This window comes from Equus caballus, chromosome 9 (assembly GCF_041296265.1).
Source record: "Equus caballus isolate H_3958 breed thoroughbred chromosome 9, TB-T2T, whole genome shotgun sequence".
Taxonomy (NCBI): Eukaryota; Metazoa; Chordata; class Mammalia; order Perissodactyla; family Equidae; genus Equus; species Equus caballus.
In genome coordinates this window covers 61,171,068-61,190,837 of record NC_091692.1, presented here as the reverse complement: position 1 = coordinate 61,190,837, position 19,770 = coordinate 61,171,068, and the positions used below count along the sequence as shown (strand labels likewise).

The following is a 19,770-nucleotide window of genomic DNA, read 5'->3' as shown; positions in this document are numbered from 1 at the left end:
AAAGGACCTAGAATAGCTAAAACAACCTCGAAAAAGAAGAACAAAGTTGGAGGACTCACAGTCTCTGATTTCAAGACTTACTGGAATCAAGACAATGAGGTACTGGAGAAAAGACAGACGTTTTAGGTTAATGACACAGAATGGAGAGAGTCCAGAAATAGATCCACACATACACAGGTCAATTGATTTTTGATGATGGTATTGAGAAGTTCAAAGGAGAAACGATAATCTTTCATTAAACAGTGTTTGAACACTTGGATATCCATACTGTGTGTATTATTAAAACAGATTATAGAACTAAATTTAAGAATTAAAACTATAAACTTTCTGGAAGAATCATAGGATAAAATTTAGGAATCTTGGATTAGACAAAGACTCCTTAAAAAGGACAGAAAAGAATAAACTATAAAAGAAAAATTGATTTCATCAAAATGAAAAACTTTTGCTCTTTCAAAGACACTGTTAAAAAAATGAAAAGGCAAGCCACAGAATATCAGAAAATATTTGCAAAAGATGTATCTAATGAAAGACATGTATTTTAAAACTCAGTAAGAACACAAACAACCCAATTTTCTTAAATGGGCAAAGGATTTTGGAGATTCTTCACAAAAGAAGATATATGGATGGCAAATAAGCACAAGAAAAGACACTGGACATCATTAGTCATTAGAGAAATGGAAATTAAAACCACAATGAGATGCCACTACAAACCTAATAGAATAACTAAAATTAACAAAACTGACAATACTAAGTGCTGACCAGGATGCAGGGCAACTGGAACTTTTATCCATTACTGGCAGGATTGCCACTGTGGAAAACATTTTGGCATTTGTTCATCAACTAGTAAGTGGACGTACAATCTGTGAGATATCTATACGATTTAATACTACTCAGCAATGAAAGGAAATGAACTATGGACATGCAATAAGATAGATAAATATAAAAAGCATTATGCTAAGTGAAAGAAGCCAGACACAAAAGGCAACATATTGTATGATTACATGAAAGTCTACTAAAGGCAAATCTAGAATGATATAAAGCAGTTCAGTGGTTGCCAGGAGCCAGGGTGTGGGGTCAGCATTGACTGCAAAGGGGCACAAGGAAACTTTTAAGGGTAACAGAAATGTTCTATAGCATACACATTTGTCAAAACTCAGCAAAATGTATACCATAAAACGGCTAATTTTTATTGAATGCCAATTCAATAAAGCTGATTAAAAGAAATCAGTAAACAGGCCATTAACAAAAGAAGAAATTCAAGTGACAGATAGATGAAAAAATTTAACTTTGCTAGTAATCAAACAATAAACTATTATCATTGTCTCAATTATTTAATTGATTAAAAATGTAAAAAAATGACTACAGTATCCAGTGAAGAGTACCTGAAATGGGCATTCTTACACACTGCTGGTAGAAGAGAACAAAGATATGACTTTTCTGAGAACATGGAAATATTTTAAAAGCCTTAACAATATTCACATCCTTTGATCAAGCAATTTGAATTCTAATAATTTATCCTGAGGAAATAACAAGGGTGATACAAAAAAAATTATAAACATGTTTCTATAGCACTATTTATAGGAGCTGATTGAATTATGTTTCTTTCATAGGACAGAATATTATTCAGTCATTTAAAATACACACGTGTGTGTGTGTGCACTCACAAACACACACATTCACAATATTCTCCTGGGTGTAAGAAGCAAGCAGTACTACCTAAGTAATCACACTAAAACTCCTTTACTGACAAAAAAGAAGCCTAGGATCTTGGATAAGTGAAGTAGATGTATATACAACATGACAATGTCACAAAAACTGGTGTTATTCGATACCTTTATATCACCGTTAATTTTTTCCCATTCTTCTGCTGTAAAACTGGATGCTGTGGCTGCAGGCTTATCTTTCCTCAAAGCTCTACTTTCAGGAGCCAAGCCTCTAAGGCGCTTTTCACAAAATTCGGTAAGTTCAGGATAATATCCTTCCTCACCAGACCTTTAAAAAAATTCAGAATTTTAGAGTTACCACTTTATTTAGAGGTCATCTGGACCAGTGTTCTGCAAGCTGGGTTCCGTGGAGCCCAGGGGTTTCGCAGAGATTTCAGGGACTGCCCCGCACAAGGATGGAGGCTGGGCTGCTGGTTTCCCACTCACCATCCCCAACCAGCACAACCACCATTTTTACCTGTTAATCTATGAAGTGATGCAATGAAGGAACAAAAGGAGCTCTGAAGACACCAATTTTCATTACACACTTTAAAAGTTGAATAAACAACATGTTCTCTCCTCTTTAACACACGTTCATTTTGTACATACAGTAATTTTAAACTTATAACTGGAAATTCAATATTAGAGACAGGCAGAAAGTGAGACTTGGCACTTCCTTTCTAAGGAGGAATTCACAGCTCAATTTTTTTCCCAAAGGGATAGGAAGAAAATGGCAGAGGAACAGTTTAGAACAATACGTCTCTAAATTCAACTGCTCAAGGAACAGAATTCCGTCCTTAGAGACTTAAATGGACACATTTGTTCTTTTTTGTTTTTTTGAGAAAAATCAATCTTCTCCCCCCTCTTATAAATCTGTTTACTTTTAAATTTTTAGAAAAATAGAAATAAATACCATTTTCAAATTAAATTTTAAAAAATAACTCTAAGTCAATGCAATATAATCTAACTACGCTTTTGACAGAACTTCTTAGAACCAACAGTATCACTATGGCTTTCAAACTTTTCCATCCTTTACACTTCTCATTTTCTTTATCAGTCCTTGACCAAATAGAAACGAAAATGTTCTTATACTGCTGAGAAAAATAAAAGGGAAAACAATATGATATGCTGCTTAGCTTTCCATTTTAGAAATGATAAAGTTATTACATCAACTCTGGCTGGGGACAAGCAGGGATACGTAGGGAGGACAGGAGGTTGAAGGTGATGAGAGAGAAAAAGGAAAGGACACAGTGACAAGGACAAGGGTCAGAGGGAAGAAAAGAAGAACTACCACTGAGCAGAAGGAATACTACTGATGTCCTGAAAAGGAGCAGTCTGTGCTTCTGCAATATTAGGCTACTCTCCAAATGAAAACTCCTCAGGAAATCCAAAATGGGTGGCACAGGTTGGTATGCGACAGGGCGGTGTTTCCTGTTGTGAGTTCCCTAGACCACTTGCATGTCAATCAGGCAGTGTGCTTGTTAAAAACACATGTTCCTGGCTCCACTCCAGATTTCCTAAACTGGAATCTCTGGGTATGGGGCCCTCAAATTTGTATTTTTAACAACCATAAGTTTTAGGGATTAATAAGAATATTAGATTATAAAAAAAATTCTTTAAATTGCATATGTTTTACCCTAATGTGTATTAGAGTTTGCCAATCATGGTCACGGGGCTCTCACCCAGAGAAGGCCCTGATTTCCTGCCTTCTGGTCCTACCTCCTGGCCTTCCCACCATCCTCCGTGTGACCAGCTCCCAGTGAGTCACCCACATTTTCTGCCAGATGGTATAAAGTGGGAGAGTGTCAAAAACTTTATCAGCGTAAGCTGTTGAGCTAATCTTACCTCCTAATGGCTGCTTTACCTTTTCCCAATAAAGCTACTTTCTTTTCCTAGAAAATGTGGAGGAAGCAAGAAAAATGCCCTCTTGGATACTAATTAGCCTAAGTCTCATGCTGGAAGTAGACCTAGCCAGAGCCCTCCCAACTAACCACAGAATCAAAAGCACTATTTTGGAACCTAACATGGACAAAAACCAACAATCTCAATATTTGAAAATTTGCTCCAAATGTGCTATTTGTAATGTAGCTTTGACTTTTAGAAGTCAACAACATAATTAACACCGGCATACTGAAACATGAGATGATTTTTAAATGCTTACCTAAGCACACAAAGAATTTTTTCCAAGTGTTTAACATCTGAACATTTTTCAATATACTTGAAATCCAAATGTTCAACAGGAATTTTAAATGTTTTTGTTGTTCCAAAGCCCCACAATGATGGATAATCTTTGGCAGTCATGGCTGAAATGTAGTACAGGAAAACAGTTATTAATCTAATATAGATATATAGTAATACTCAATTTGGATAGTCTAGGCACTTCTGTAATATTTATTTTTCATTTTGATAGAAAATATGAGGGAGTGTTTCTTCCAAGGAGGAAGGCTACTTTCAAATTATCTCTCCTTGATAACAACAGTTAACATTCATAGAGCTAAATTACTATGTACCATACACGGATTATGTTACTTAATCTTCACTAAAGCAAGGATGGAATACAATGACAAAGTAGGTTTTGATGCTGTAGAGGAAGGAAAAAAACTTTTCCTCTACCCATTTAGATTCAGTATCTGAGGCCTGTGAATTAAACTGGCAAAAGACAGCCTAACAAGAGAAAAGGTTTATGTTATATGCACACGGGAGCTTCACAGAAAAGTGAAAACCCAAAGAAACTGTTAGGCTGGGAATCTACATATCATTTTAACAAAGGGTGATAAATTGTAAAGTGATGAGACAAAGGAAAATGGGTTTTGGTTTCTAGAAGAAGGTAAATATATGGGAGAAACTAATGGAAGATAAGGGTTATTTGTGTAAGATTTGTTTATGCAGACTCAGCTCAGTGCTGACTGTCCATCTACTGTGATAAGGGTGGTTCTCCTCCTATTGCGGGAGAGGGGAGGAGGGGACACCTTCATAAGTGGAAATTCATGCCCTGCTTTTAGGCAGAAAGGGAGAGGGCAGAGAGTTCTTCCTGTGTCTGCTGTTTCTTAATTGCCTTCAGCTCAAAATAATCCTTATGCCAAATGGCCTATTTGGAGGTGGCATATTCAGATTCCCTTTAGTGCTCAAACTGCTTTTTTTTTTTTTAAAGATTTTATTTTTTCCTTTTTCTCCCCAAAGCCCCCCGGTACATAGTTGTGTATTCTTCGTTGTGGTTCTTCTAGTTGTGGCATGTGGGACGCTGCCTCAGCGTGGTCTGATGAGCAGTGCCATGTCCGCGCCCAGGATTCGAACCAACGAAACACTGGGCCGCCTGTAGCGGAGCGCGCGAACTTAACCACTCGGCCACGGGGCCAGCCCCTCAAATTGCTTTTTAAGATATCTTTTAATGTTGATTTGAACGACCTTCATCTACTTTAGTTGTTACGTTAACATCTCAATCATCCTTTGTGATTCAGCACAAACATAAATCACACCTTTCTGCAACTCTCCTTAGCATCACCCTCTTCCCATTCCCTGCCTCCTACTCCCATCAACGAACAGCTCCCAGATCTGTGTTCCAACGGCATTTTGTACACACCTCTCTCATAGCATATAGCACATACTCTAATTATGTTTCTTTGTCTTCTCTTCTGGATTGTGAGAGATCTTACTCTATTCATCTTCATATATTCAGGACTAACACAATAAGTAGTACCTTATACCCCTTAAGAAACACCTGCTGAATTGGGAATAAGGCAGCCTTGGACAGTTTTACTCTAATGATACTGATACACTACTAATAATGATGATGATAATCACAGCAACAAATACATAATTCTTCATGTGTGCTGGGCGCCACTGTCAGTACTTTACATATATTACCTCATTTAACCCTTCAACTACTCTATCAGGTAGGTTTTATTTTAAGTAGAGAGCTTACGGCTTATGTTAAATGTTAAAACAGTTAACATTTACAGAGCTAAATTACTATGTGCCATGAATTATCTCACCCTTCAAAACCACTCTCATGAAGGATATTAATAATTACTCCCACTTTACAGATGAGGAAGTTGATATTTCAAGTATGTAAACCACTCAAGTTCATATAGCTATTAAGTAGTGAACTGAGGATTTGAATCTCAGTAGGTGACTAACAGAGCCCACATACTTAACTATCATATCCGTGTTTTTGAAACTGCAGGTGGCAACCCAAGAAATCAATTAAGTGAGTTGCAATCAGCAGTTTTATAATGAGATAGACCAACAAATCAGACCACCTGACACATACAATTAAAGCAAACATTTTTTGTAAAAATTGTTTTTTACAAAAAATGTTGACATAAAAATTATAAATATGTGTGTACATAAATGCACACGTTGCAAAGAAAAATATATTTCTTATTTTAAGTCATTGTCAAAGTTTTTTTTAAAAAACACTGCCCTAAAATACATTGGGTGATAAATTTTAAAACAAGAAGTAGCAGTGGGTCTAATTCAGCATGCCTGCCCTCTGGGAGTGTGGTCTTATACCAGACCTCTGCAGAAAAAGAGGACGTTCTGACAGCTTCTCGTCCATATTCCTGCAGGCTTTGACTTGAGTATAGGATATGGATGACAGTCTGTCAGCTTTGTGATGAGACCCAGATGAGAAATGGAAGTGTGGCTTTCACACTATACCGGCAGGCCCAGTATGATGAATGTCTCCCATCACAAGGATAGCTTTAAGGGTGGAAGTTACAGGAAAGCAAGATGAAGATCTTTTAAATTATTGATGCTGCCCAGAATAGAATGGGTTGCCTTAGGAGAATTTTTCTGAAGAGCAAGAGGATCTTTGATGGGAGAGATTTAAGCATCTAATGGGATTAAAATAGACTACCTCGAATTGAATGTATCTTGCAAACCCTGAGATTTTATGATTTGAACAAAATATAGTGACAAAGATTTGAAATGGTAGATCTCCTGGTAATCAAACGAATTTAATTCTAAACACTGTTTAACATTTCTCTGAGAATCCTTTTTGAAAAATCACCATTTTTTTTTTTTTTGGTAGGATACACATTCTCAAGTTCCAAAAAAACAAGTTATACTTTATTTGGTCTCTTTAGAACTCTTCCACATGTGTTTGTAATTTCTTTGTCTCTGATTAGGAAAACCTTTGGTCCTAGTTGGATTTTATTTCTTCTCTATCATCCTAATCCACACCCATTTCCCATATTTCCTAATAAGTTTATCAGTAATGCCTCCAGGGCAAAGTACGATGGATTAGTAACAAAAACCTGTGTGTTGCCACCTAAGAAGTTTCTTTCCAGCATCCACAAGCCAAGCGCCCCCTGCAGCCAGAGACCGACAGGACATGGCATCCTCCAGCCGTAGCAACGGTTTCTATGTACAGCGCTGCCCGAGAGGGCGGCGGGGTCAGGTACTGGCCGGGATCCAGGAGCTCTACAGCAAACCCTCAACGGTCAGGGGGCACGTCAGGACCCTACGAAACTGCTCCCCACTCCCGGGCTTTGGTCACCAGGACTAGTCGCTGCCAGCGGACCCCAGGAATCCCTGGTGTTGCGACTCCACCCCAACATCAGCCACAATCGGCCGCGAGAAACAAAAGGGCCCCAGTTTGCCTCCCACGACCAAGAAGGTCGTCCACCCCACAAGATGCTCCCTGCCACTCGAGTTCGACGGTGCACTTGCTCTGCCTTTCACCCAGGCTCCGAGGGAAGGCCTCCGATGGGAAGATGTAATTTGTTTCTGGCCAGCATGTACTCACCCGGTTCAGGCTCCGCGCTGTGAGGAGGACGCCCGCCGCCAAACACTTCACCAGGGAGGGGCGTGGCCCCGCCAGAGCACCCAAGGGCGTGCGACTGACCGCCGGGGGCGGGGATTAGGCCTTTGCGACCTGATTGGCTAGTCCTGGACTTGCCATCCCGCTGATTGGCCTTACAGGCCTTGCAGACGCCGGGACAGAGGACCCTTCGCCAAGAAATAAGAGTTGAAGTGTGTGGTCCCCTTAACTCTGCTTTGCGTTTCAGTTCGTTTTAGGTTAAGTTAAAACGCCGTTACTGTTCTGGATTGTTGTACTACCTGCAAAGTAAATTGATAACTACTTCTACTTAATTATAAACACAAATTAAACCTTCAGGATATCTACACTGCAACGCAGATTTACTTAACCCTTTCCTTTTACACAAAAGAGTAAATGAAGGGCAAGATTCCCTCTTCTTTTTCACGCTTTCAACATTTTCTGAGTACCGGTTATGAGTCAGACGCTGTACCGGGCGCTGGGATACAAAACAGAGTAAGACATAATACAATTCCGATGAGTAAAACAGTAGAGCTCATTTGTGAGGAAACGTATTTCAGTTTTATAATTTTCAAACTAGTTAAAATAAAGCGCCTAATAAAATGCTTGGCACATAATAGGAGTTCAATAAATGTATTTCTCTTCCCCCTTTGCACTTAAAATTATAGACCTACAGTCTATTAGCAGGTACTAATAGTGATAAAAATTCTAATGCTCAAAATACGACTAATTATATTATTTCTATTGCCAGTGCTAGAAATTGTTAAATTTGCATGTTTATAGACACAGATTCAAATTCTCATCCTATGCTTTATCGTATTGTCATGCGGAATGGCATCACCCTCAGCCATGGAGTCACTTCACACCTCATTCCAGCCAGCAAACTTTGTTCAAAATTATGTGCTAAGTCTAAAACACTCAGCTTACTGTAACTTCACATCATTTTACTTCCAGCATAGGAAGAAATCCTTTAAATATTGAGGGAAATGGCTGTAATTCCACATGCCCTGTATTTTTTTATTTTCGCTCACATTTGTTTTCTTCTGGTTATAATTATGTACATGAACATTTACACTTAATAAGCAGGATAAGATGCAACTTGAAGGAAATAGACTATGGAGACAAAAATTATCACTATCATCTTCTTAGAGATAAGACATTGCATCCAAAAAACAAGAGGAGATTCTCTCTCTATACATATTTGTGTCTGTGTGTGTGAGTGTGTGTGTATATATATATATATATATATATATACACACACATACAAAGAAAACCTAAACTCTTAGAAATTAAAAATATTATACCAGAAAAGAAAAACCCAATAGATGGACTAGAAAGTAATCTTTTACAAAGCAGAGAAAGAAAAGAAAACAAAAGAAAAGATGAGAAAGTTAGGTCAACAAAGTGTAATATTAGATTTTAAAAACAGATTTAGAGGAAAGAGAAAATTGAGGATAGGAAGTTATTAAGTAATTCAAGAAAATTTCCCAGAATTGAAGAACTTGTGTTTCTATATTGAAAGTCCCACCAAGTGACCAAAACAGTGGAAGAAAATAGACCCACACCATGGCACACTGCAAAAATTTCAGTACACTGCCAAATAAAATTCTAAGTTTCCAGATAGAAATAGGTCACATACAAAGGATTAGAAATAAGAATGGTTTTGGACTTCTCAACAATAATACTAGAAGTTAAAAGACAACAAAGCAATCCTTCAAAATTCTGATGCTGGTGAAGAACGCCAGACATTTCAGGCAGATAAAACCATGGGGAAAGGCACAGCAAAGCAAGAAATGAGGCCTGTTACCTGCTTCAGGAACTGCAAACATCTCCTTAGAATCAAAGGATTAAGTGTGAGGTGGGTTGAACTGGTGACAGCAGTAGGAAAGGAGTCAGATTATCAAGGACCAAACATACTATTCCCAGTAGTTTTGACTTTATCAAAATGGCCAGCCACTGAGGATGTTCAGCAGGACAGTGCCATGAAATCTGTATTTTAGAAAGAACTATCTGAAGAATATGGAGGTCAACAAGGCTGATCGCTGGGAGACTAACCCTAAGGCAACACAATCATCTGTGCAGAAAGTGGTAATGCTTAAAGTAATGGTGATAATAATATTTAACAGTAGGCTAGGAGAGTTGTATGGATTATTTCATTTAACAACAAACCTTTGAAGTAGGTGCTTTTATTTCATGCCTATTTACAAGTGAGGAAATGAACCCTGGTAAAGTCACACTGCCAGCCAACAAGGGACACTGTGGGTATTTGGGCCCAAAGCCTTTTGCCAAAGTTCATACTGTTTACTGAGCTCTTAAGTACTAACCAATCCATCAATAAGTCCTATTAGCTCAACTTCAAAACCTATCTGACAACCAGCAACCTCTCACTCCCTCCACAGCTACTACCCTGGCCCAGATACCATTATTGCTTGCCTGAACTATTACAGGTGACCCCTAACTGGCCTCTCCACTGTCACTTGTCCCTACATCCTCCATTCTCACAGGACAGCTAGAGTAATCTTTTAAGTCTTAACCTATGTCACTCTCCTGCTTACTCCCATCACAAGGCTCTAAGTGAGCTGGCCTCTGCCTGCTTCGAAGTTTGAGTCACATGGGCTTCATTCTGAAGTGGGAACAAGGCAAGCTGACTTTCCACCCCTGAGCCTTTACAATGGCTGTTTGCTCTATTTCAGGAATGCTCCTTCCCCTTGTTTTCCTATGGCTGGTTCCCTCCCACCCTTCAGCCCTCTATTCAAATAACTACTCTCTCTTGACTAATTTGCTACACAGAACTTATTCTAGGAGGGGTGTGGATGTGCGTGTAATTTGTATTTGTGAGGAGGCAACTTTTTACATCTTCTGTTTACACTTTCTCACCTTACGATGTTTTATTCTTCCTTAGGACTGGTGATTTCTGATTTCATCTATCTTTGGATTTTTCATAACTTCAGTCTCTGAAGATAGTTCCAGAGTCTCGAACTGTACTGACCATCACTAATTCCTCCACTTTGACAATGAAGCTGAAGTTAGAAGAAAAGAACTGGCCAGTCATTGAGTAGCAGGGCTGGATTTGAACCAATTGCCGTGCTTTTCTCAGGGACATGCATGTACATAATCATTGGTAAGCAGTTTAATAGGGGACAAGTTACATGTTAATTTCAAGCTCAGATTTACTGATTTTTATATTTATAGAGCACTATTCAAAAGAATCTTTTTAAAGATTTTTCCTTTTTCTCCCCAAAATCCCCCAGTACATAGTTGTGTATTTTTAGTTGTGGGTCCTTCTAGCTGTGGCATGTGGGACGCCGCCTCAGCATGGCCTGATGAGCGGTGCCATGTCCGCCCCCAGGATCCAAACCAGCGAAACCCTGGGCTGCCAAAGCAGAGCATATGAACCCAACCACTCGGCTACAGGGCTGGCCCCCCAAAAGAATCTTTTTAAAGCAATTTTCTATGTATTTTCTTTTTTTTTCTTAAAACTCTCCAGGTAGGCAAAAGGTAAAATTACTTCCATTTTACAGACGAAGGGCACACAAATAGGTAAATGACTAACTGAAACAGTGGTAATGCTTTTTCCATTAAACCACTGTCTAGTTAACCAAATAACAATATTCAATTAAACTACAGATATGCAAAGGACCTAGGATGAAATTAGAACAGTTAAGAGCAACAACCTTATCCGGTGAGTTGGGGTCTATTTAGGGGGCTGTCATAAAGAGCTATCATATTTACTGAGACTCTTTTGTCCAAAAAGGACAAGGTCAAGAAGGGATGTGGCAAAATTATGAAATTATGAAAGCCATAGCTAAAGGAAGGCCTGGACCAAGAAGCACTCTTTAAAAATCTGAGCATGGTAGTACTCTGTATAGCACATAATAAATCTATAGAACTTAGTATTTGAGGATGGTACTAGAAATACAGGTGTTTTTTTTAAAATGGCAATTTTTTTTTTCCGAGGAAGATTAGCCCTGAACTAACATCCACCACCAATCCTCCTCTTTTTGCTGAGGAAGATTGGCCTTGAGCTAACATCTGTGCCCATCTTCCTCTGTTTTTTAATATGAGGACGCCTGCCACAGCATGGCTTGATAAGCGGTGCACAGATCCATGCCCGGGATCCAAATCAGCAAACCTCAGGCCAACAGAGCTGAGCATGCAAACTTAACCCCTACGCCACCAGGCCAGACCCTGAATAGTTAATTTTTTGGAATGTCAGAGACACATAGCTATTAATAAAGTTGGACTATGTCTAATCTTCAAAATGAGTGTTAGGGAGGCCAACATGACATTCTGTAACAATAGAATCCTGGAACAAATGGAGTATCTCAGTATCTACACCCCTAAGATCAAGGCAAAAGTTTTAAACATGTATCCAATAATTCAGTGTAAACCAATCCCTATTCTTTTTATATCCTGAAAGCAGAATTTTTTACCTTAATGAATGATTACATTTAGGAACTGCACCTGACTTAATGGTCTGCTTCATCCACTTTACTTGGGGTTGATTTTGCCTTACAGAAGCAACCATTAAAGTTCCTTTTCTCTTGCCCAAAATTTAAAAAATAGTCAAGCATTATATATATTATATACAGAAAGGCCTACACCAAGTAACAAATGAAAAATACAACTCAAAATGATGTATGCACACTGACAGTAAGTGCATTGCTACACTCTATACAAAATGATGCTGAAAACTTTACAAACAGTTGATGATGCAAAACAGTGGTTTCCAAAGAACGTACTTAATCAGACCTCTAGAGGGCCCTAGAAAACTTCATTTTTAACAAGGGCCCCAGATAATTCTAGGTTTTGGTTTCGGGAAGCACTTTTAACTTTCATTGTGTGTGAGATTACATATACAATAAAATTAAACTATAAATCACGGTAATTGAACAAAAGCAATTTATTTATATAAACTATTAACAGATACTAAATACAACATGGTTTTTAAAATGAAATCATGTGTACATAGATGTATTCATAAAGATAAGTACACTAATCAAAAGATATACAGCAACATTAACAAATCCAAATACAAACAAACATATTCTTCTAAATTCCACGTTTCATCGAGCATCAAAAACCACCACTGTATCAAACTGAGTTAAGGACAAAAAAACTATATAAAAGATTTAATACTTCCAAGTCATTTTCCCTTTGCAATAAGCTAGTTTGTTATTTAATCTAAAATGCACAAAAGAATGGAATTCACTATTTACTATGACAATTGGAAATGAACTAAAAAAAACTATTTCAATTTTTGTTAGTCCCCTTTCCATGGTACAAAAGACCAATGCACCAAAAAACACTGATGCAATGTTAAAGGTGATAACTTACTGATTTAAAAAATATTGTTAGTTAAGTAAAAGAGAAAACAAAACAGGACCAGAACCTGTGGGCCTGGTGATCAGTCAGAAGCACACACATGATGTCAAGTTTGCTGGCATGTGCCCCCCTGGCTGGAAAGACAGGCCTTGCTCAGGACCCATGGGCAGAGAAAAACAAACCAGAGATGGAAACCGATCTCCACAGGCAAGCTAGCAGGAGCTTGAACATTTTTCTCACTAATAAAGGGAAGCACTGTTCATAAAAAAAATAAAATAAAAAAATAAATAAAAAAAAAATATTGTTAGTTACCACAACAATTTACTATCTGTCTTTTGGCTAATTTGTAAGCCTCACTTTTTCCATTAGGTAGCATACATACACAATCTTTTTATTCCTCCTTGTGCAATTTAGTTTGTCCATAAACTCAAACTCAAGAATGAATACTTAATTAAATACAGAATCCCTGAAAAACAGACCTATGAGAACCAAAATCAACTAATATTTAGTATATGCCTATACATTGGCAGATTGGTCCATGAAAATACTAATCATGCCCTTTTTTTGGGTAAGTAATCCAAAAGTTATTACCATTTTACCAGAAGTTAATCTTTGAGTTCAGCCCAAGCATTATTCTTCACTTCCTCCTACCTTATATTTAGAAAGCATAGTTAAAAGGATACATCTTTTGGTCCTTTTCTTATACATTATTCTGTATCCACATTCTCTGCATCTGATTGGATCTCTGGATTTTATTTCATTTTCTGTGTGACATTCTAGAAAAGAAAACATGTTTATTCAATGTCTAAAAGGTAAATATTACAGAGAAGCAAATTCTATTAACCATATTTTTGGGGCCAGTCCCTGGCTGAGTGGTTGGGTTCACACGCTCCCCTTCAGGGCCCAGGGATTCCCTGGTTCAGATCCTGGGCGTGGACATGGCACTGCTCGTCAAGCCATGCTGGGACAGTGACCCACATAGCACAACCAGAAAGATCTGCAACTAGAATATACAGCTATGTGTTGGGGGCCTTTGGGGAGAAGAAGAAGAAAAAAAAAAAGATTGGCAAGAGATGTTAGCACAGGTGCCACTCTTAGTAAAAAAAATTATATTAACCATATTTTTCACCCAAAACACTAAAATATACTCAGTCTCAAGGGAATGTCGCTATTACCAATATATTAAGGGGGAAAGAAAAAAGAGTTGTGGGCAATGCTCTTATTCAGGAGAGACATCTTAATGAGAGGATTCGTTTTTGGGTGCTAAAGTGTTCTGCTTTATAACTTTAAAGATGAGTGACTCCTTTAAGCCAAAGATAAATGTAGTAATTTCAAACAAACTGAAGTAAAATACTCTTACTTTATGTAAGTGCTACTCTTACCTCCACAGATGTATATCATTGGCTGCTGCTTTGGGGGTTGAACGTCCTTCTGGGTGTCCATTGTTAGTCCCTGAAATCACAGATTCAAATACTGAATATCTCAAAGGGGCTCCTCACAAATCCAACCAGGCCTCATCATTCTCAGGGAAAGCTAAAAAGATCCTAATTCCTAATAGGTACTTTTTCAAACCCTGTGAGTAGGTATAAAGGACGAAACAAAAAACCAATATCTTGCGCAATTATCCCCCCAAATGGACACAATAATACTTCATACGTGTTATTTCATTTATATTAGTTATTTCATTATAATTTTTACAATTCTAGGAGGTATTACTCTTCCTTTACAGAGGAAGAAACAGACGCTTAGCGAAGTTAATTTGCACAGGATTATTCAGCTATTTAGAGGCAGAAGGATTCAAATCAATTTTAGCAAGAGATGGCCAAAAAATTATATCCCTCAACAGGGGAACCTGCGAACCAAAGATAAAGGAAGAATAATGAAATAACCCCCAACAGTGAAACAGCTAAACGGAAAGAAACCAGGCAAAGGTCTAACAGCACTGACCCTACCCTCACCCTCTCCCAACTCTAAGGGCAGACCGGACCTTTTTAAGCCCGAGTCTCGTTCCACTTTTGGCCCAAATACCTACCCCCAAATCCCAACCAGCCAATTCTCTACCCACACAGCACGGAAAGACTGCTCGCTCTACCTTTCCAGATTACAGCTCGTCGGGGCGTCGCAGCCAACTTCCGGCGTGAGCATATGACGTGACTGGAGTCTCCGCCCCTTTCGCTCCAGGCGTGGCCGACGACCCGGATTGAACAGAGGAGGTGAAGTCGGGCGCTTTGCGTGTTAGGCTCAGGGGATCAAAGAGCTTGTTTCTCTCTCAGCTGTTTTCAGTTTTCGGGAAAGCAAAGCATTTTAACAGTTCCTCAAATCAAAGGAAGTTTGTTGTTCTGATTGAGGAAGTTGATTGTAAGTAACACTTTTCCAGGAGGGCAGAGGGTTAGAAGAGAAACCGAAATAAGTGCCCGTGGACACCTAGGCTAACTGAAGGTGGAAGAATCAACTCCACGGCTGATCTTCACGTAGAAAAACACTTCTCAGATTATGTTTTTCAAATCTTTCGATACCTGTACTGGGGCAGTGGAGCAGACGCCCCTTATCCTTTGCATAATTTCGTTTTGATTTTTCACCCTTTCTGTCCTAGGCTCCTGTCAGCTCTCTCACCCACTCCTTTCCCTCATTTTGAAGCAAAGGCGGGCGCGAGGGGAGGTGCATCAAGTACTGCCACCAACAGCTAAGGGATTTTCGTAGCGGTAGCTGTGCACTGACTTTCCTTCCGTCACATGTATTCCTCCCTAGAAGAACAAAGCGACCTGCCCTGTAAGGTTGCGTTCTTTCTAAGATCAAAATTTCAGTGAGATTACTATCAGTTGGTTTCACAACGTTTACGTTCGTTTATTCTTTCACAGTAGATATTTTACTTACATCAGAAGGAGGGAGAAGAAAATGAAGTTACTAAAATTTAGAAAATAGCCACTTGTTAGTAACTGTTATAGTTAATCGGAGAAGCCGACTTCTTTCTTCCCAACATGCACTACATCTTCGGTTTCTTATTAAGCAGGCTATACAGCTTTCCTCTCTTCCATCCAGCAACCTGAGAACTTTGAACTTCACCTTTCACTTCCAGAAGGAGTTCCAACTGATTGCACCTCCACAGACCGGCTTGAGAGATTTAACTTGATCTTCCCAGTCTTCCTAGCTGCCAAATTTTTTTTTCTTTTTCTCCCCAAAGCCCCCCAGTACATAGTTGTATATTCTTTGTTGTGGGTCCTTCTAGTTGTGGCATGTGGGACGCTGCCTCAGCGTGGTTTGATGAGCAGTGCCATGTCCGCGCCCAGGATTCGAACCAACGAAACACTGGGCCGCCTGCAGCGGAGCGCACGAACTTAACCACTCGGCCACCGAGCCAGCCCCCAAAGCTGCCAATTTTTAAATTTCCAGGGACACATAGCAGAGTTTCCTACTTCTTAGTCCACAGACAGGCTAACATAAAGCATAAATATTTTGACCATCAGCTCTCTTACAATGTACTTCTCTCAACCAAAGAGGAGAGGTAATCCAATAAAACAGTCCAAATAAGCTTCCCTACAAGAAGTATTAGATAATACCACTGTTATCATAAGAGAAATAAGATGTAGTGCTCCAGAAAGTGTAACTTTAATCATTGCAAGCTGTCCTGGATTCTGACTTCCAGTTGAGGTATCAAGATGATTCTGGTGCATAAGACAGTCTATGGAGATCAGAATGGATCGACACATGTAGAATACAAATGGGTCCTGGGACCCTACAGAGGGGTAGGGTAATGACAACTGGTAGCAAGGAGATCCAGAATTTCAACAAGAGTTCGTGTTGATGCTAGTTCCCAGTCCAACACCCTCTTTCCTATCAGCAGGAACCAGTAATTGTAGTATCACTATGCAGCATGGTCAGCGGAAGCTATTATCAATGGTAACAACTAACTTTTCTTGAGCACTTACTATATGCCAGATATCATTGCATTGCCCTCTCCTAATGAGAGTTTTTGTCTTGCCATCTCAGATGCTAGTGCTTTTAACTCCTTATTATATGGTTATGGAGATGCAAGTTGCTATTTTTCCCCTGTTATCTTTGTTTTCCTTTTTCCTTGATCAGATTCATTAAAGTATATCTGCATAGCTTGAAGGTCACGGTGTTGGAAAAGTATTCCATTATATTTTACTGGATATTCCCAAAAAGAAGCATTAGATCTTGTGGGAAATAGATGGGTTTTATAATTCTGAGGTCAGTAATGGGATGACACCCAATTTAGAAGGGAAGCAAAAAGGCCAAAGACTGTGGTGGGTAAAGAATAGGAAAATATATCTCACTGGTTTGAATTTGGGGAATTGGAGTAAAGCTAGGACAAGCTACATGTAACTAGGTGTCTCTTTTGCCCTTTTTGGGGGGAATGTAAAAATTATTCTTATTTGAATGATAGAAGGGAGTTATGCTCTTTTACTCTTCAGTCATAATAAAATATCTAAAGGAAAATAAATTAGCTGGAGAAAAGAAAAGGACAATGTTTAAATGGTGTTTGGGGTTGTGTAGATTTTATTTAACCACAGGCAAAATTCCTGCCCTGTTTACATTATGGTGGAATGGGGAGAGGACATTAAATAAAATAACTAAATATATTATATGGTATTTTATAAGGTGATAAGTTACACAGAGAAAATTCGGCAGAGGACGAGGATTGCAAATACTAGGCAGTGAAGGGAAAAATGGCTGTAATAGAGATTTGTTTGAAGAACTAGAGAGGGCACTATTCACTCTACCTGAGTGTGTGGAGGAGGTATCAGAGAAGAGCAGTCTTGGAGAACATGTGATTCACCAATTCCTCGCCTTAAGTCCTACAGGTAACACAAACTTAACAACCTCATACTAAATTCATCTTATTTTTCCCAAACTTCTACTCTTCACTCCCTTACCTCCTGCCCCCACGCTGTTGATTCTGCCAATTGAATATGTTGAGTCCAGGTTCTTCCCCACTCCTACTATTTTCCAGAGTAATGCAGTAGCTTCCTAAGTGGTCTCCTTGCAGACACCCTCATCTCTCTTCCTTCTGGCCTCCATTCTGCCACCAGGATGGTCTTTCTAAAATGCTCTGCATTGGCTAAAGGATAAACTTCGGACCCCTTCTTTTAAAAATGATTTTTTATTGCAGTAACACTAGATTGTAACATTATGTAACTTTCAGGTGTACATCATAATATATTTAGAATTCTATGTAGATTACATCATGTTCACCACCCAAAGACTAATTATAATCCATCACCACACATGTGTGCCTAGTGACCCCTTTCTCTCTCCTCCTTCCCCTGTTCCCCTCTGGTAACCACCAATGCAACCTCTGTTTCTATGTGTTTGTTTGTTTGTTGTTTTTATCTTCTACTTATGAGTGAGATCATATGGTATTTGACTTTCTCCCTCTGACTTATTTCACTTAGCATAATACCCTCAATACCTTGTTGTCACAAATGGCTGGATTTCATCATTTCTTATGGATGAGCAGTATTCCATTGTATATATATACCACAGCTTCTTTATCCATTCATCCCTTGATGGGCACCTAGGGTACTTTCAAGTCTTGGCTATTGTGAGTAATGCTGTGATGAACATAGGGGTGCATGCATCTTTATGCATTTGTGTTTTTCAAGTTCTTTGGATAAATACCCAGCAGTGGAATAGCAGGAGATCTATTGGTAGATCTATTCTTAATTTTCTGAGGATACTCCGTTCTGCTTTCCACAATGGCTGCACAAGTTTGCACTCCCACCAGCAGTGTACAAGGGTTCCCTTCTCTCCACATCCTCTCCAATACTTGTTTCCTGTCTTGTTAGTTATAGCCATTCTGACCAGAGTGAGGTGATATCTCATTGTAGTTTTGATTTGCATTTCCCTGATAATTAATGATGTTGAACATCTTTTCGTGTGGCTGTTGGCCCTCTGTATATCTTCTGTGGAGAAATCTCTGTTAGGATCTTTTGCCCATTTTTTAATTGGACTGTTGTTTTTTTGCTGTTGTTGAGATGTATTAGTTCTTTGTATATTTTGGATATCAATCCTTTATTTGATATATGGTTTACAAATATCTTCTCCCAGTTGTTAGGTTATCTTTTGGTTTTGTTGCTGATTTCCTTTGCTGTGCAGAAGGTTTTTAGTTTGATGTAATCCCATTTGTTCATTTTTTCTTCTGTTTCCCTTGCCTGGTCAGACATGGGACTTGAAAATATGCTGCTAAGACCAAGGCCAAAGAGCATACTGCCTATGTTTTCTTCGAGAAGTTTCATGGTTTCAGGTATTACATTCAAGTCTTTAATCCATTTTGAGTCGATTTTTCTACATGGTGTAAGATAATGGTCTACTTTCATTCTTTTGCATGTGACTGTCCAGTTTTCCCAAAACCACTTATTGAAGAGACTCTCTTTTGTCAATTGTATGCTCTTGGCTCCCTTGTTGAAAATTAGCTGTCCATAAATGTGTGGATTTATTTCTGAGCTCTCGATTCTGTTCCGTTGATCTGTGTGTCTGTTTTTGCGCCAGTACCATGCTGTTTTGGTTACTGTCGTTTTGGAGTATATTTTGAAACCAGGGAGTGTGATACCTGCAGCTTTGTTCTTTTTCCTGAGGATTCCTTTGGCTATTCAGGAGCTTTTGTTATTCCATATAAATTGTAGGATTCTTTGTTCTTTTTCCGTGAAAAATGTGTTGGAACTTTGATGGGGATTGCATTGAATCTATAGATTACTTTAGGAAGTAGGGACATTTTAACTATGTTAGTTTTTCCAACCCAAGAGCACAGAATATCTTTCCATTTCTTTGTGTCTTCTTCGATTTCTTTCAACAATGTTTTATAGTTATCGGTGTACAGATCTTTCACCTCTTTGGTTAAGTTTATTCCTAGGTATTTTATTCTTTTTGTTGCAATTGTAAACGGGATTGTATTCTTAATTTCTCTTTCTGCTACTTCGTTGTTAGTATATAGAAGTGCAA

The 19,770-nt window shown here is 38.7% G+C and overlaps 2 protein-coding genes across 7 annotated transcripts in view; both read right to left on the bottom strand.

The window, feature by feature from the left end:
• The window catches only part of SPAG1 (sperm associated antigen 1), a 79,577-nt gene extending 69,072 nt beyond the window's left edge, over nucleotides 1-10,505 (bottom strand). For 3 of the 5 annotated variants that reach the window (XM_023648769.2, XM_070222413.1, XM_070222414.1), the window contains exons 1-2: nucleotides 7,453-7,553; nucleotides 1,833-1,992 (exon numbers count right to left, since the gene is read on the bottom strand). Coding sequence is in view for 1 of the 5 variants with exons in the window: in XM_023648768.2 (XP_023504536.2) it covers nucleotides 1,833-1,992; nucleotides 3,865-4,004 (300 nt within the window). In the remaining 4 variants the exon portion in view is untranslated. Of the gene's footprint in view, nucleotides 1-1,832; nucleotides 1,993-3,864; nucleotides 4,007-7,452; nucleotides 7,767-10,362 lie in introns of those variants that run through there. The other 2 variants (XM_023648768.2, XM_070222412.1) reach the window with 2 other exon arrangements.
• A 1,859-nt stretch (nucleotides 10,506-12,364) lies between these two features.
• On the bottom strand, nucleotides 12,365-15,395 carry POLR2K (RNA polymerase II, I and III subunit K). 2 transcript variants are annotated; one of them, XM_003365645.5, is made up of 4 exons: nucleotides 14,903-15,395; nucleotides 14,193-14,262; nucleotides 13,494-13,586; nucleotides 12,365-12,574 (listed from the first exon to the last, which is right to left on the bottom strand). In XM_003365645.5, the coding sequence occupies exons 2-4, from the start codon at nucleotides 14,251-14,253 to the stop codon at nucleotides 12,552-12,554; spliced, it is 177 nt and encodes a 58-aa protein (XP_003365693.1). In that variant the 5' UTR covers nucleotides 14,254-14,262; nucleotides 14,903-15,395; the 3' UTR covers nucleotides 12,365-12,551. The 2 variants fall into 2 exon arrangements, with proteins under 2 accessions (XP_003365693.1, XP_005613286.1); XM_005613229.4 differs by having other exon boundaries at nucleotides 14,843-14,966.
• Nucleotides 15,396-19,770: the final 4,375 nt, after the last annotated feature.

Coding starts and splice junctions, on each gene's coding strand:
- POLR2K (XM_003365645.5), bottom strand. CDS start 14,253: ATGGACACCCAGAAGGACGTTCAACCCCCAAAGCAGCAGCCAATGATA. Junction 13,587..14,192: donor AATGATATACATCTGTGGAG/GTAAGAGTAGCA, acceptor TTTCTTTTCTAG/AATGTCACACAGAAAATGAA. Junction 12,575..13,493: donor TAAGAAAAGGACCAAAAGAT/GTATCCTTTTAA, acceptor AGTTTGATACAG/TGGTGGTTTTTGATGCTCGA.